Source organism: Pholis gunnellus (genome assembly GCF_910591455.1).
Source record: "Pholis gunnellus genome assembly, chromosome: 22".
Classification (NCBI taxonomy): Eukaryota; Metazoa; Chordata; class Actinopteri; order Perciformes; family Pholidae; genus Pholis; species Pholis gunnellus.
The window spans coordinates 1,385,867-1,399,280 of NC_136549.1; the positions used below are offsets into that span (position 1 = coordinate 1,385,867).

The following is a 13,414-nucleotide window of genomic DNA, read 5'->3' on the forward strand; positions in this document are numbered from 1 at the left end:
ATCGTGGCTTATTTGTAGAGAGCCTCTCTTAGGGTCCCGCCCACATTAGTTAACCCCTTATTGGTTGTATCTGAGACATTTTTGACAAGAATTGACCTTTCGCTAAGATAAATACCATGGCAACGACCGTAATCCAAGATTGAAAACGACAGTTCACAAACCAATGGGTGACGTCACAATGACGATGTCCACTTCTAATTTACAGTCTGTGGTCAGACCGCGGCTGATGCTACACTATGATTGGCTGCTCTGAGTTCGAGGGCAGGACATAGCAAAAGGTCAATTGATCATTGTTATAGAGTAAAAAGATACAATAGTGTCTCCTGCCTTTTCTCGACTCGTGGACTACTGTTTGTGAGTAGTGAATGATAACTGCAGCAGTCTCTAATGCCCTAGTGAGTGGTCCTTTTGGACTGTGACCCTGCTGTCTGTATACACAGGACTGAAGTCCAAAGGCGTTTGTAGTTGAAACTGAATCTCTGTGGTTTGGAGTTTAGTTTGACTTTTAGATATCACACTTACTGTTTACTGAATGCTTTCCTGCTCTATTTGAGCAGTGTTAAGGTACTGTTGACGCACACTAAACATTTCCTACTGCTGCTTCAAATTAAAAGCTTTCTAATATCTAACCTTTTACTGTGTACATTTCATACAGTAACCTCTTATCAAATAGCAATAAAGACAAAGATATAGGCTACTAATTTGCATGAAAACTTTATAACAGTAAATATCACACGACTGGTTGTGTTGCTTTGTTGGTAAGTTTCGGCTTGAAAGTACATCCATTTGTATATGGCATAATGTACTGTTTATCTGTCTGTGAACCTGGCCAGCTCTGATTTCTTGCTTGTGTCTCTGTAGTGTACTCCTGCTCACCGGGACCATGAGTTTCTCCCCTGGTCCGTCCGGGCCCCTCGGGGGCACCAGTATCCAGGAGCAGAGGGACCGCTGGGAGAGGAAACGCAGCCAAACAGCCAGAGAGTTGGTGCTGACAGAACAACGCTACTGCCAACAGCTGGAGCTGGTCACCACTGTATGTACCAGACACGTACCACTCTCCATAACTATGAAGGAATATAGTTGAGAACTCCAAATATACCATTTGAAGTATAATACAACCAATGCTTGAACTTTAGTATTTCATACCAGGTTGGGTCCCAACCAGACTTCCTGTATTTGGAAGTTGTATTAGTTGTTTTGTCCCGTCGTTCTCTCCTCTCCTGCTTTCCTCACCTGTACACTTCCCTCTCCTGGCCTCCTCTCTCCTTTCTCCTCATCTGTCCCTCCCTGAGCTCTCCTGTCCTCTTCAATCCCAATGTTCCATTCATGGCCCCTCTCTGTCTATCAAGGTAAACAATCACGTTGATTTAGGATTCATTATTTGATCTGTCTACGTATTATTCAAATAGGCACAGGGGCATGGGAAACCAATCAGAGTTGGGGGTGCTGAGAGAAAGTCAGTCTATATAATGATGTCATAATAATGCTGCCTAACATTCATCAATTTAGCATTTCTGTGAATGGGTAGGATCATTTATATCTGATAGCAATTAACAACATTTGACACTGATTTTAGAACATTTGAGCATACTTAATAGCAGTAGCAAGCCGATTGGCTGTAGCAGAGCATAGTGGGTGGGCTCGTGTGTACGGTTGGACCATTACTGTATGTTGTGGAGAATGAATCTGCAGAAGCAGCTATTGCTGAGATGTTGGCAGCGAAGGACAGCTGTCTAGTTCAGAAATATTTAAAGTAAATGAATAGCAGTGAGTCTCTGGGTTGTTAACAGGGACTCAGAAAGAGATGTTGCATTGAAATGTAAAGATGTTTTTCAGTGCTGTGAGCACCACAAACTAATAGAGAGCAAACAGCTTGAAGTGATCACAGTTACAGTGATCAACTGCATATATGGACATTTTTGTAGAATACGGTGAATCTATTATTTGACTTTACTCCCATGATACTTTGCCTTGCGACAACCCGACTACTAAAGCCGCGTTTGAAACAGCTGTACTGTAGTTAGAAACTGTCAATAAAATCCAGTAAATAGCAAAGCTGTTTCTTTCATTACTTTATATTAATAAATGTAAAAATGTCAATTAGATGATAATCTGCATAATAAATTAAGACAGAAAAAATGTTCATAATAATTGTTCGCTTATCGTGATCTATTTGACACGACAGACATTATAAGATGTTTTCACTGTAAAAAATAAATTCCGTTGTATTGGGGTGGAGGCAAACATCTCAGATGGATCTCAAAACCAAAACGATCTGTCTTGCTACATACCAATACAGGGAAGAAAATATACATTTCCTCATACATTTGGTGTATTAACCCAAATATTGTTTCCATAATACTGTACATAAAATATGCAGTGAAAAAAGACAGTCTCCGTGTCAAACATTCTCAGAAGCAACATTTCTAACATGGAGACAATACTGTGGAGTATGTTCCACTGCTCCTTAAAGCATCGTACTGTGGCGTACATATGAACAGACTCAAGGTAGCATTCACGGTGCTCCTCCTCCCCGCGGAGAGAACACACTTCTTCACCCACCACTGCAGCCTCATTTCTACGCAATTACTTACCCTCCACCCGTTCACTCCAATTAGGAGTCATTTTAGGCCTAATGCACATTCAATTTGCTAATCCCATTTTCACTTCAAATGACTTGAGACCAGCACAGCTGTCGCTTTATTGTGAGTGTCGCGGTGCGACAACATCCCTCTATACTTGTCCTTGTATGAGCCATGCAGATATACAGTACCATGCTATGTTAACAGTCAGTCTGGACTGTAGGGAAAGAGACTGCTAACCTCTAAGTTGCTGTATATTGGTGAGACATTTGCTCTCTCTCATCAGTGAAAGCATGTCCTTATCATAAAGTATTTCATCATAAGCATATCCAATCAGAGACAAGCTCACTTCTAGCTTATTAATACACATGCTGAGAAATACCATCGTTGTGTCTCCCTCTGCTCTCTTGTTTGTCACAGTACTTTGTGGAGATCTTAAAGGCCAAAGGAACCCTGAAGCAGGAGATTAGAGAAGGCATCTTCAGTTCAATTAAAGCCATTCATTCAGTAAACCAGTAAGTATCCTCTGAATAATTTACAGAATATCTACGGGGTATTGGGATGAGGATTGGTGGTTTGTCTCTTGCTTAAGAATACGGTCTAGATAAACTCTACCAAAGCATAGCCCTTATCTTCACCATTAACAGGAGTCAATGATATTGTGTTGGTGGATACAATAATGCATATTATCTTTAATTACGCCAAGCGATATCACAAGTGAAGGGCATTATTGTGACCATAAAAAGTCCTGACTGCTTGTTGCCTAGCTGAGCTGCTGCTGAAGGTCTCAGAGGGCAGCGTGGCCAAATGGAGGTCAGAGATGGTGGGAGCTGATCTCACCACCATAGCTAGGCCTCACATTGATCTTGCTGTCACAGCACTGTGAAACTAAAATCTCCAAGCTCTACTTGAAAGACTTCAAAAAGTTTGCTTATATACATAATTGATAGATGTTTGAAGTTGGTACATGTGTACACGCTAAGGCACTGGACTCAGCTACGGTAACCTGTAGAAAAACAAGGCTCATGATGGATTTTTGAAAGTTGATATCAAACTGATATTTTTTGTTTCATGCTGGTAAGATTGAAGCATTGATCCTTTCTCAGATACGATTTAGTATCTTCACTGGATTTGAGTGTTGCTCATTCAGAAACAGCCTCTGAAGTGTTTTTACCAACTCTTAAGGGGCTGTTGCATTTATTCACCTACAAATGATCTGTACACACTCTGCACTGCTGTTTACCGCTACAGTATAAAGATACTTCAAACACACTGTCACACACGCAAACACTAAATACTTCAAAAAATAGTCGTTATATAATTAATGTCAAATGTATGACATGTATATATAGCAGCGTATCCTCACACGGCTTGTATGATATCCTACGAAAAGTTACTCCAACACGTGTTGATATCTGCTCGTTACATGAATACAATCTTTTTGAAAATAAATGTCTGTCTTCACAGGAAACTCAGTTAGGGTTAGGCAACAAAACTACTCAGTTAGGTTTAGGACAAGATCGTAGTTTGGGTTAAAATAACCACAGAAGTGCCCTCACTGAAGTACGCAAGTTATGTTACAACGTTCAAACAAACCTTGCTGTTTGGTGAACCCATCCACCGCTACTCCCGCCCGCCCTGTGTGTGTGTGTTATTAAGCGGTCTTTATATGTCCTCATTCTAGATTACGTAGATAACATACTAAACATTTTGTAGGATATCTACAAATTACGGGACATCTTTTTTCGTAGGTTTAGCTACGAGAATTGGTCGAGAGCAGCCTGACATTTGTTACCCGCATCTTTGCATGTCTCCTTCAAAATGTCCCGATGGTGTGTGATTCTTTAAATTAGGACTCACAGCGAACATCTTATCTATTTGGTGCTTTTGACTGGAAACCCCCAGTACATTGGCATTTAAAATTATTATTTTAAAAGCACTAATTACAAAACATAAAACAAATATATGAAGTTAATGGGCCAAAATTGATTGACAAAGTCACGAAAAATTCAATTGATGGAATAAATCTCCTTTGAGATATGACAAAAAGTATACCTCCCTCACTAACAAAAGAAAACAATAGTATACCTCTGTGGTCTGCAGGGACCCCACCTGGTAGGATGAGAAGAGTTTGCTGCACTTGCAGGGCCCATAACTTATATTTAAACGATCGCACATTTTAGTTCTAAAAACATCATCCCAGATACTTTGTCCCGACGGGAGGTCAACTTAAACCCTGATACAGCATCTCCGTATTTGTATGATAGAAAGAGGAATGTCTGTTCTGACAGTATTGATCATCATTGATTCATGATACCTTCGGTATTTCTAAATACCGTTGTATACCATAATGCCTCGATACCGCCCAAGCCTCCTGCACAGCTTGACAAAGTGCGGAGTGCGTAGTTTGATCGGGAGTTCCATTTCCTCACTAAATAATGAGTGGTGTGGCTTCTCCTCAGGCTCTCATCCCCCGCACACTGTTGAGAGTGCTACAATGAAGATTGAAGTATGAATTACACAGTCTGATGTATTGAATAAATGGTTCCGCAGTTCCCATACATCTTCATTATGAGCCCCTTATTGAATCAATGGTTGAAACATAATGGAAAGCACTCCGTTTAAGAAATGGTCCTTGGAGAGACGGTGTGTTAGTGCTAGACTGATCCACCACTGCTCCGTGATTGATTATAGATTTCCCCATATTCTTTTTGCTTTTTTTCACTCTGACATTTGGTATACAGTGAATATGTGTGTGACAGTGCCAAGGCAAACTGATAATAACAGTGAGGATGATTCGCTGTCATTGATGGATGTGTGGGTGACTTTCTCCTTCATCTGACACACATGAAACATCAAGTACTACATACTGTAAGTCTGAAAGCATTAAACAGGCAAGCTATAACCAAGGGGCATGTTGTAAAGGGCTTGCTGCTGCGTCTATCAGCAAGTGCACTGCATGGGTATCAAACCTACCAAAACACATTCTTCTAGTAGTGGCCCAGTTGTGTCCATAACAGTATCAAATATCTGGTCAGGTTCACAGTGGTCACACATTTTTTGATTAAATAGTTGCCAATTTTAGCCTTTTTTATTCAGGCCAGGTTCGTGTAAGCCTGCTTGTGTTTAGACAACATTTAACATTTGTGATCTTTGGCATCTTTTCGTGAATATGAATACTGTCACTGGTACCCAGCCCTGAACCCACTAAACAAGATATATCACACAGGAGTGTTTAGAGCTAGGTTTGCAGCTTGCCACATTACTTAAAGCTACGGTAGTCTTCTTGGTGGAAACATATTTTTTATATTTGATGAGATTCTCATTACATCCCATCAGCAATCAATAATTCAAATGCTCTTAAAAAAAAAGGATTCAAAAAACATGTTGGGACTATTATAAGATTGAAATGATTGGATGGGCTAACTGCCTGTTTACCTACCTGTTAGCTTGCCTAGTTGTGCGCACTCTGCCCGTGCACTCATTGCACATCACCGGGGTCTTCCACAAGCTGCTAGCTCAACAAATATGAGTACCAACAGTAGCCATATTTGTCATTTACGTCTAGATTTAGCGTCTTTTGGAGCTAGCGCTGCTAGCTACTTTCATTGGAAAAGAGTTGGCAACACTGGGCTGGGATTTTCAGTTGGGTAATTTTTAAAATCTAACATTCACACACAGGATCAATTTGGGTTTAAGTTTCTTGCCCAAGGACACATCAACATGTGACTAGCGGAGCCGGGGATCAAACCACCGATCTTCTGATTGAAAGACGACCCGTTCTACACGAGCCACAGTCGCCCCTTGTAGTAGTAATTGACTTGAGTAGCGTTAGAGATCACAATTTAAGATTCATTAGCTACATTACACAGTTACTAATCCCACTAATGCTCAGTTACTTTATACTACTTTGGCCTCCATGTTCACTTTCTGGAAGGGTTGACAGTGTTTCCCCTACCATTATATTAGGGGGGGCGCGGAGTTCCGTCCAAATGTGCACACGCACACACACACAGACACGTGCACGCACACAGAGGTGAGCACACACCCACCAGCAGACAGAGCAAGCGTCGGAAAATATGTTTCGTCAACCACATGAAAAACGGGCTGCAAGGAGACCATCTTGCAACCTGCATGCAGAGCTCGATGAATGGGCCAGACGTTTCTGACTTCCCACATCAAGAGGCTCTGGAAATGTTCTTCCAGAAGCCCAGAAACATACACTGCAGTGACAAAAGCTGCACACTTTGTGGATGATTGTCATAAAAACAAATGTTCCGATGTTTAGATCACTGTACAGTTCAAATAATTGTTCAGTTGTTATATTGACAGCTGTCATCAAAAGAAACCCATGAACACCATGATTCCTTTAAGTGTTTGTGTCGGTGTCCGCCCCCCCAAAGCTGTAAACCTAGGGGAAACACTGTAGTTGATATCAGTTCGGACCATGTGCATTCAATAGTCAGACATGTTGGCTTTGGTGCAACTTGTGTGGTTTAAGTTATGAGTTGCTAACCAGCTTCCTAATCTCATTCATTCTACCTTTTAAAAGTGCATCACAAACGGTCTATTTGGCATTATCTCTATGGCACTGCTAGTATTTGCTGCCCAGTTCGGGGAACTATTAGGAGGCTCCACAATCTGCCATTGCTATTAAAAAAAAAAAAGGTCCATTGAAGTGAATGGAGATGGCGAAACACTCATTATATGGCTCATGTTAGCGCAGTCTTGGAAAGGGAGGAGCATAGACTGTATAGAAGAAGTGGACGTAGTCATCGTGACGTCACCCATTAGTTCATGGACTGCCGTTATGAGTTCGCCGTCGCCATGTTGTTTTCCTTGCATCCAATGAACAGAAGTTACCATATTTGTAATGAGAAGGAGTGACGTAAAGATTCCGTATACAGCTCTTGTAGCAGTACCTGTCAATCAGTGTAGCCCCGCCTATGGTCTGTTTGACTCTAAATGGACCATCATTTACTAAATGAACATCATGCTGTATTGAAGAAGACTTGAAACTAGAGATTGAGACCATAAACTCATGTTTACAATGTTTACTGAGGTAATAAATCAAGAGAGAAGTAGTCATTTTCTCATAGACTCCTATACAACCAGAGGAGTCGCCCCCTGGTGGACATTAGAGAGAATGCAGCTTTAAGACACTTCCTCATTGGCTTCACTCAGCAGAACAGGAGGTTGCCACCTGGAGCGAGGGGTATTCAGTTGATTGCAATCTGCAACCTCACCGCTAGATGTCACTAAATCCTACACCATGTCAACATTCCTGGACTTGCACATAGAATGACATCCTCCGGTGAACTACAGTTAAGGGAAAAAATCTTCTATGATCCATTCCAATCGAAATCCAATAGAAATGTGTTTATAAAGTCACATATACTGTTCTGCTAATTGTCAGCTAATCAGATGCTCGCTGTTGTAAAACAAATCAAAACACTATGATATAGAAAGGAGTCAATATGAAACGGCACACATATAGAAAGCAAAAGCTCACGTTTGATTCCAGTTGGATGCTGGATGTTGTGTAGATCTGAAGAATCCCAGCCTTGCTAGTGAATCTGCATCCTCAGAGAAACACTAAGAGAAATATATTCACAAGAAGATTGTTTTGCAGCTGGGCACTGATTCCTTAGATGATTTGTTGATCCTCACAATGCAGCAAGAAAGCACTTGAATGGCAGAAAGCTTCGGCGTCAGATCTGCGTGGCCTAATGGCTCTCTGATAATAAATACAAGTGTGTCAGTGTGTGCAGAGCGGAGGTATATCCATCGTTATTTACTTAACTCCAGAGTACAGCGGGAATATAGCTGTAGCAACCAATTCTGCCGTCATTAAGCTTTGTGGAGTTACATAAGAAAAAGGAGATGTGAATATATTGATGCGCCATGCCAGTCATTCTGCTTCTGACTGTTTATGGAGAACAGCGAGCAGGCAGCAGGAGGAGCAACCCAATTATCCCTCAGCTGCTAACATGACAAACAGGAACTGTGTGTGTGTGTGTGTGTGTGTGTGTGTGTGTGTGTGTGTGTGTGTGTGTGTGTGTGTGTGTGTGTGTGTGTGTGTGTGTGTGTGTGTGTGTGTGTGTGTGTGTGTGTGAGTAGATGTAGTGTGAGAGGTACACCAGAGACGCGAGTCATCACAGCATGAGTCAACAGTTCACGTAGAGCGACGAAATGCTACGTTATAGCTTTGTTGTCTCATCAGGGATTCGCGGTTCTGTTTATTTATTTCATTAAGCAGTCATTTATGTTTCGCGGATGCTCACACTGTCCGAACAATTAGTATTCCTCTGTTGAAGACCCCCCCACCCCTCCCTCAAATGAAGGCGCCTTGGCCCGAATTGTTTGGTCGAGGTTGTATCCGCCCCAGATGTCGCCACTGCTCGGAATTAATGTGGATTAACGTGAAACGCACAGAATGCTAATGTTATCTCCGTCTTGCTGCTGATGGCCAGACAATTTAATTGCTGTGGAGAAAAAAAAGAAAGTATAAAAATGTAATTTCATATTTATCATAATAGCCTCTGGCAGTGAGAAGGGGGGAGAAAAAAGAAACGGAAACACAGTTTTTCCCGCCCTTTGCCCTCGTTAGAACTCTCTCGGCTGCTCCTGCGTCTCCTGATTATGAACAGAGGCTACCTTGGCGCACAACTTCATTAAAATCTATTTAAATCAACTTCAACGGCGAACTGCTCCTTCTTGCAGCATATACGAACAGAAGTCTCTGGGAACATCATTAGAGCGTAGGAGTGTGTGTGTGTGTGTGTGTGTGTGTGTGGGGTACTTCCTCTAAGTTTGGATAACAAGCTCCTTCACAAGTGTCAACACCCCCAACCAATTGCGTCCGTGTTACTGTAATGTGCCTGACAGGCTGAACGACTCTTTGCCTCTGCCTTGATCCAGTTGTTTTCCTCCCCGAGTTGGGCTGGTGTGTTCGCACTACAAAGTGGCCCTGGTTGCCCTGAAGGTAGACCCACCGTCTTGGTCCCGGTAAATATGTCACCCACGGGGAGAGGCCTTCAGATGACGCCACAGCACCTCGCCCCACTTAAACCCCCCCATTAACGGGGAAGCGATCCTCTGAACTTTGCTCAGCCTCCGCACTTCCCTCTAAACGTGTGTCTTTGCCGAGAAATGATGCCTCAGATGTGATGGCGCCTTATTTGAGCTCCTTCTCTCCACTGATGCAGAGCAGCGGTGCAGTGTCAGGCAGTAATGCGCGCTAACTCAAAGTCCAATGTGGTTTGACTGGAGGCTAAAAGCTCACTGGGGGGGCACTTTGAAATGAATGTGTCAGAGATCTGTCATGCACAACAAATATGCCGCACATATTGAAGTAGTTCCTTCTGCAATGTCCTGTGTAGGAGTTAAGGATGTTGTTGTGAATTGGTAATGAGTGCCTGCTTGTTTGCATGCTCTAAAAATGGTCGACAGCGACTTATAGTGGCGAGGTCAGTGTGTCATACACATGTGTGGTGTATTTGATAATAACTGACTAATCTATTTGACAATTTATAGTTGAAGCTATTTTTCATTTAAAATTGGCAGCCTCTCAAATATGGAGATTTCCTTCTTTTCTCTGTTTATCATATTAAACCGAATAGCTCTGGTTTTGTACTGACAAAACAAGACATTTGTCCCTTGCGCCTCACTAGAGACATTTTGGCTTTTTTAATTTTCCAATCATTTTGGCTGTGTTAATGCCAATGGCATACATTTCATTGATGTTGGATCACAGGGCCATTACAGTACAACATCCTGTATTCTATTGCTTCAAGATGATACTTTTTACTTTTATTTTCCACCACGTTGAGCTATTTTCCTGGTTTCCTGAACAAAAAACAAAACATAAAAAATCTATGTTGTTGCTAAACACAAACATATCTCAGACTGTGAAAAAATGAAATAAAATCCGTAGCATCAAATATACAGGAAATATTGTTTTAATCTTCCTCATAAAAAAAGAAGTGGCATTATGTAAATTAACCGTCATTTAAAGGGTTAACTTTCTGAAAATGAATGAATATTTGGTAATGATGATCCAAACTTGATTGGTGAAAGATTTAACCTCCTGAAAGAGGAAAGTATATTGATAATTTAATGGCAGTTTTTTTGCAGACATTTTCATCCTAAGACATCACAGCAACGTTTAAAAGGAAGCTTTTTATAGACCAAACTATTAATGATTTATCTAGAAAATAATTGGCAGATTAATCAATAATATAAATTAGAGTTGCAGCCCTAATTACAATTGAGTTATTTTTGGTAAATTAAACTTCAGGACTATGGCCTCCTTGATGAACTACATGCTGAGTTTCCAGATGCCATTTCAGCCGGCTAAAACCTTTCATCTCCGACAGCTTGTTAACATAAGACCATTTGCATGGCCATCTCCAGATTTGCACTCTTTCAAATAGCAATTTTTTATTAAAAAGTATTTTTGTAATTGACTATATCTAATGTGGTGCTGTTTTTGCAGATCTCTGCTGGTCCATCTGGAGAATGGCTACTTCGGCCGAGGCTTTGACCAGATGTGTCCACATCTGCACCACTACAACACCTATATGGACAACATCTACAATAGCAGCAGAGTGCTCGGGGTAGGAACACAGTATTTCCACGTGGTTATCACACCTCTGCATCAAACTCTCGTAGCACCAATGAGCCCTTCACAAGGTGTTATTACATGATGTGATTAAGCCATACTTAATACACAGACATGAGATTGACGTCAATGTTTTTCATCTCAATATCAGAAGAAATCAAATTAGCCTGTCCCCCAAATTGTTGGACTATAAATATTGTATTTTCTTTAAATATTGTAAAATGACACCCTCACATGAATCCCATCCTGATACTGTCGACTTATCTGAACAGTGACAATGATGCCGGTGCAGCGGTACAGAGGCGTTTATTGGAGCGACCAGCAGCAATGTCCTGTTGCTAGCTTTGCACCACAGCGGCAAAAATAATGTCTTAATTAAGGAGGAGGTTTCTGCAAAACATTGACTAATTGCATTGATCCTCCTGCAGATTGACATCCATTATAATTGAGTGAACAGGGACGCGTGTTGTGGTGACAGGTGTGCTGGTTTACTCAGCTAACTGGTGATCAGTCTTCCAATGAGAGTAACCTTTGACCCACATTAGCCTGATTATGTTTCCCAATCAGATTACATAGATGTACTGAAGATGCATTCTGAAAATATGGAAGCAATATTTGTGACCATCATGCAATGTCATATGCAAATATAGGGCTGCGTAATAATTCAGTTTTATTTTTAATGGACTTTCACTGGAATTGTACTGCGATGATATGATCTTTTCATGCAATTATAAACTAACAATACTTCTGGTTTTTGTTTTACACCCATGAAGAGTTTGGTCTCACGTAGTGTAACAGTGGAGCACAGTTTATTGCATTGAAATTTGTGTCTCTTACATCGGAATGTACACAGCACAACTTAGTGAAACACAGCCTCTGCATTTAACCCATCCTAAGCATTGAGGAGCAGTGGGCTGAAGTGCCTGGAGAGCAACTTGGGATTCAGTGTCTCGCTCAGGGACTCTTGGACATATAGACAGGAGGAGCCGGGGATCAAATTGCCGACCTTGTCATTAAAGTAGTGGTGTTAATAAACGTTAACTGACAATAAGAATTTTGACCGATTTAATTCTATCAGTTAAAGAAATATTAATAACTGAGCTGAAGTCGGAGGAGCAGTTTGTCACTAAAATGAGAATAGGTCCATCTTAAAGGGAAAATCCAACCCCTTTTATGTAGATGTCCAATCAGTGCTCATGGTAAATGTAGTCCAAAGAAGAAATTAATTCCCAATGTGTGATCTATTGACCAAGAAAGACGATCTCTCCTGCTATGGAGCCGTGCCGGCTGTAGCTATTTATACCAGGATGCATTGCGGTCAAGCTGCTATTTCGCTACGGCTGATGACTAAACAAAATAGTCACGAAACTAAAATATTTGTAAACCGAACCTTTTCAACTTAACTTTCTCTTTTCCACAGAATTTAGACAGGGTTAATGGCCTTGTTGCCTCATCGTAAGACACACTTTATTCAAACTAGACAGAAACTAAATAAAACTAAACCAAACTCATCTTGGTTAGTCTGCACATGTACGAACTAGTCCAGGGGTCGGCAACCTTTACTATCCAAAGAGCCATTTTGCCCTATTTTTCACCAAATAAAATGTGTCTGGAGCCGCAAAAGCTATTCGATGTCACAGCTTATAAAGTTTTATACATAGTTATAATATATATACAAAAACTATAGTTTGTTATATTTATGAAATTATAGAACAAGAATAAAGACAATTCTGCAGGTTTCACGATCTTTAATTAAACACACTTTACTAACACAAAACAGAAAATCTAGCTCAGTCCAGAGCTCCATCACAAAACTACACAAACTAAAGTATTTCAGCCGGGCCGCTAGCTAACTTAATTCTCTCCCCCCTGGAGATGTTAGGGAGGAGCGACCCTACTCCTCCCTCAGCATGCTCTCCACATGTTCTCCCTTGATCAGCTGTCCTGCTTCACCTTTATTCATCTCCCTGATGAGGAGATCAGCTTCAGGTGTGTCTCCTCCCACACCTGATCCCAGTGCTCTCCTGAAGGAGTGGGTGGAGCCCTCTGGCTGGAATGTACACGCCTCCAATTACCCTGGACCATAGGTCCTTACACATTATTTATAATTTTGTTTTGGCAAAACTTGAAATTCACTTGTTTGTAGGAGATTTGTTCACAGCAATATAAAATAGATATTAGAGGGAATTATGAGCTGGTGAACTGTTCT

The 13,414-nt window shown here is 41.1% G+C and overlaps 1 protein-coding gene across 2 annotated transcripts in view; it reads left to right on the top strand.

Annotated features, from left to right (window-relative positions):
• Positions 1–883: 883 nt before the first annotated feature.
• arhgef39 (Rho guanine nucleotide exchange factor (GEF) 39) overlaps positions 884–13,414 on the top strand; it is a gene marked incomplete at its 5' end in the record, with an annotated part of 57,902 nt that continues 45,371 nt past the window's right edge. For both annotated transcript variants that reach the window (XM_079183416.1, XM_079183417.1), the window contains 3 exons: positions 884–1,033; positions 3,003–3,097; positions 11,080–11,200. In XM_079183416.1, coding sequence (XP_079039542.1) covers positions 884–1,033; positions 3,003–3,097; positions 11,080–11,200 — 366 coding nt within the window. The remainder of the gene's footprint in view (positions 1,034–3,002; positions 3,098–11,079; positions 11,201–13,414) is intronic.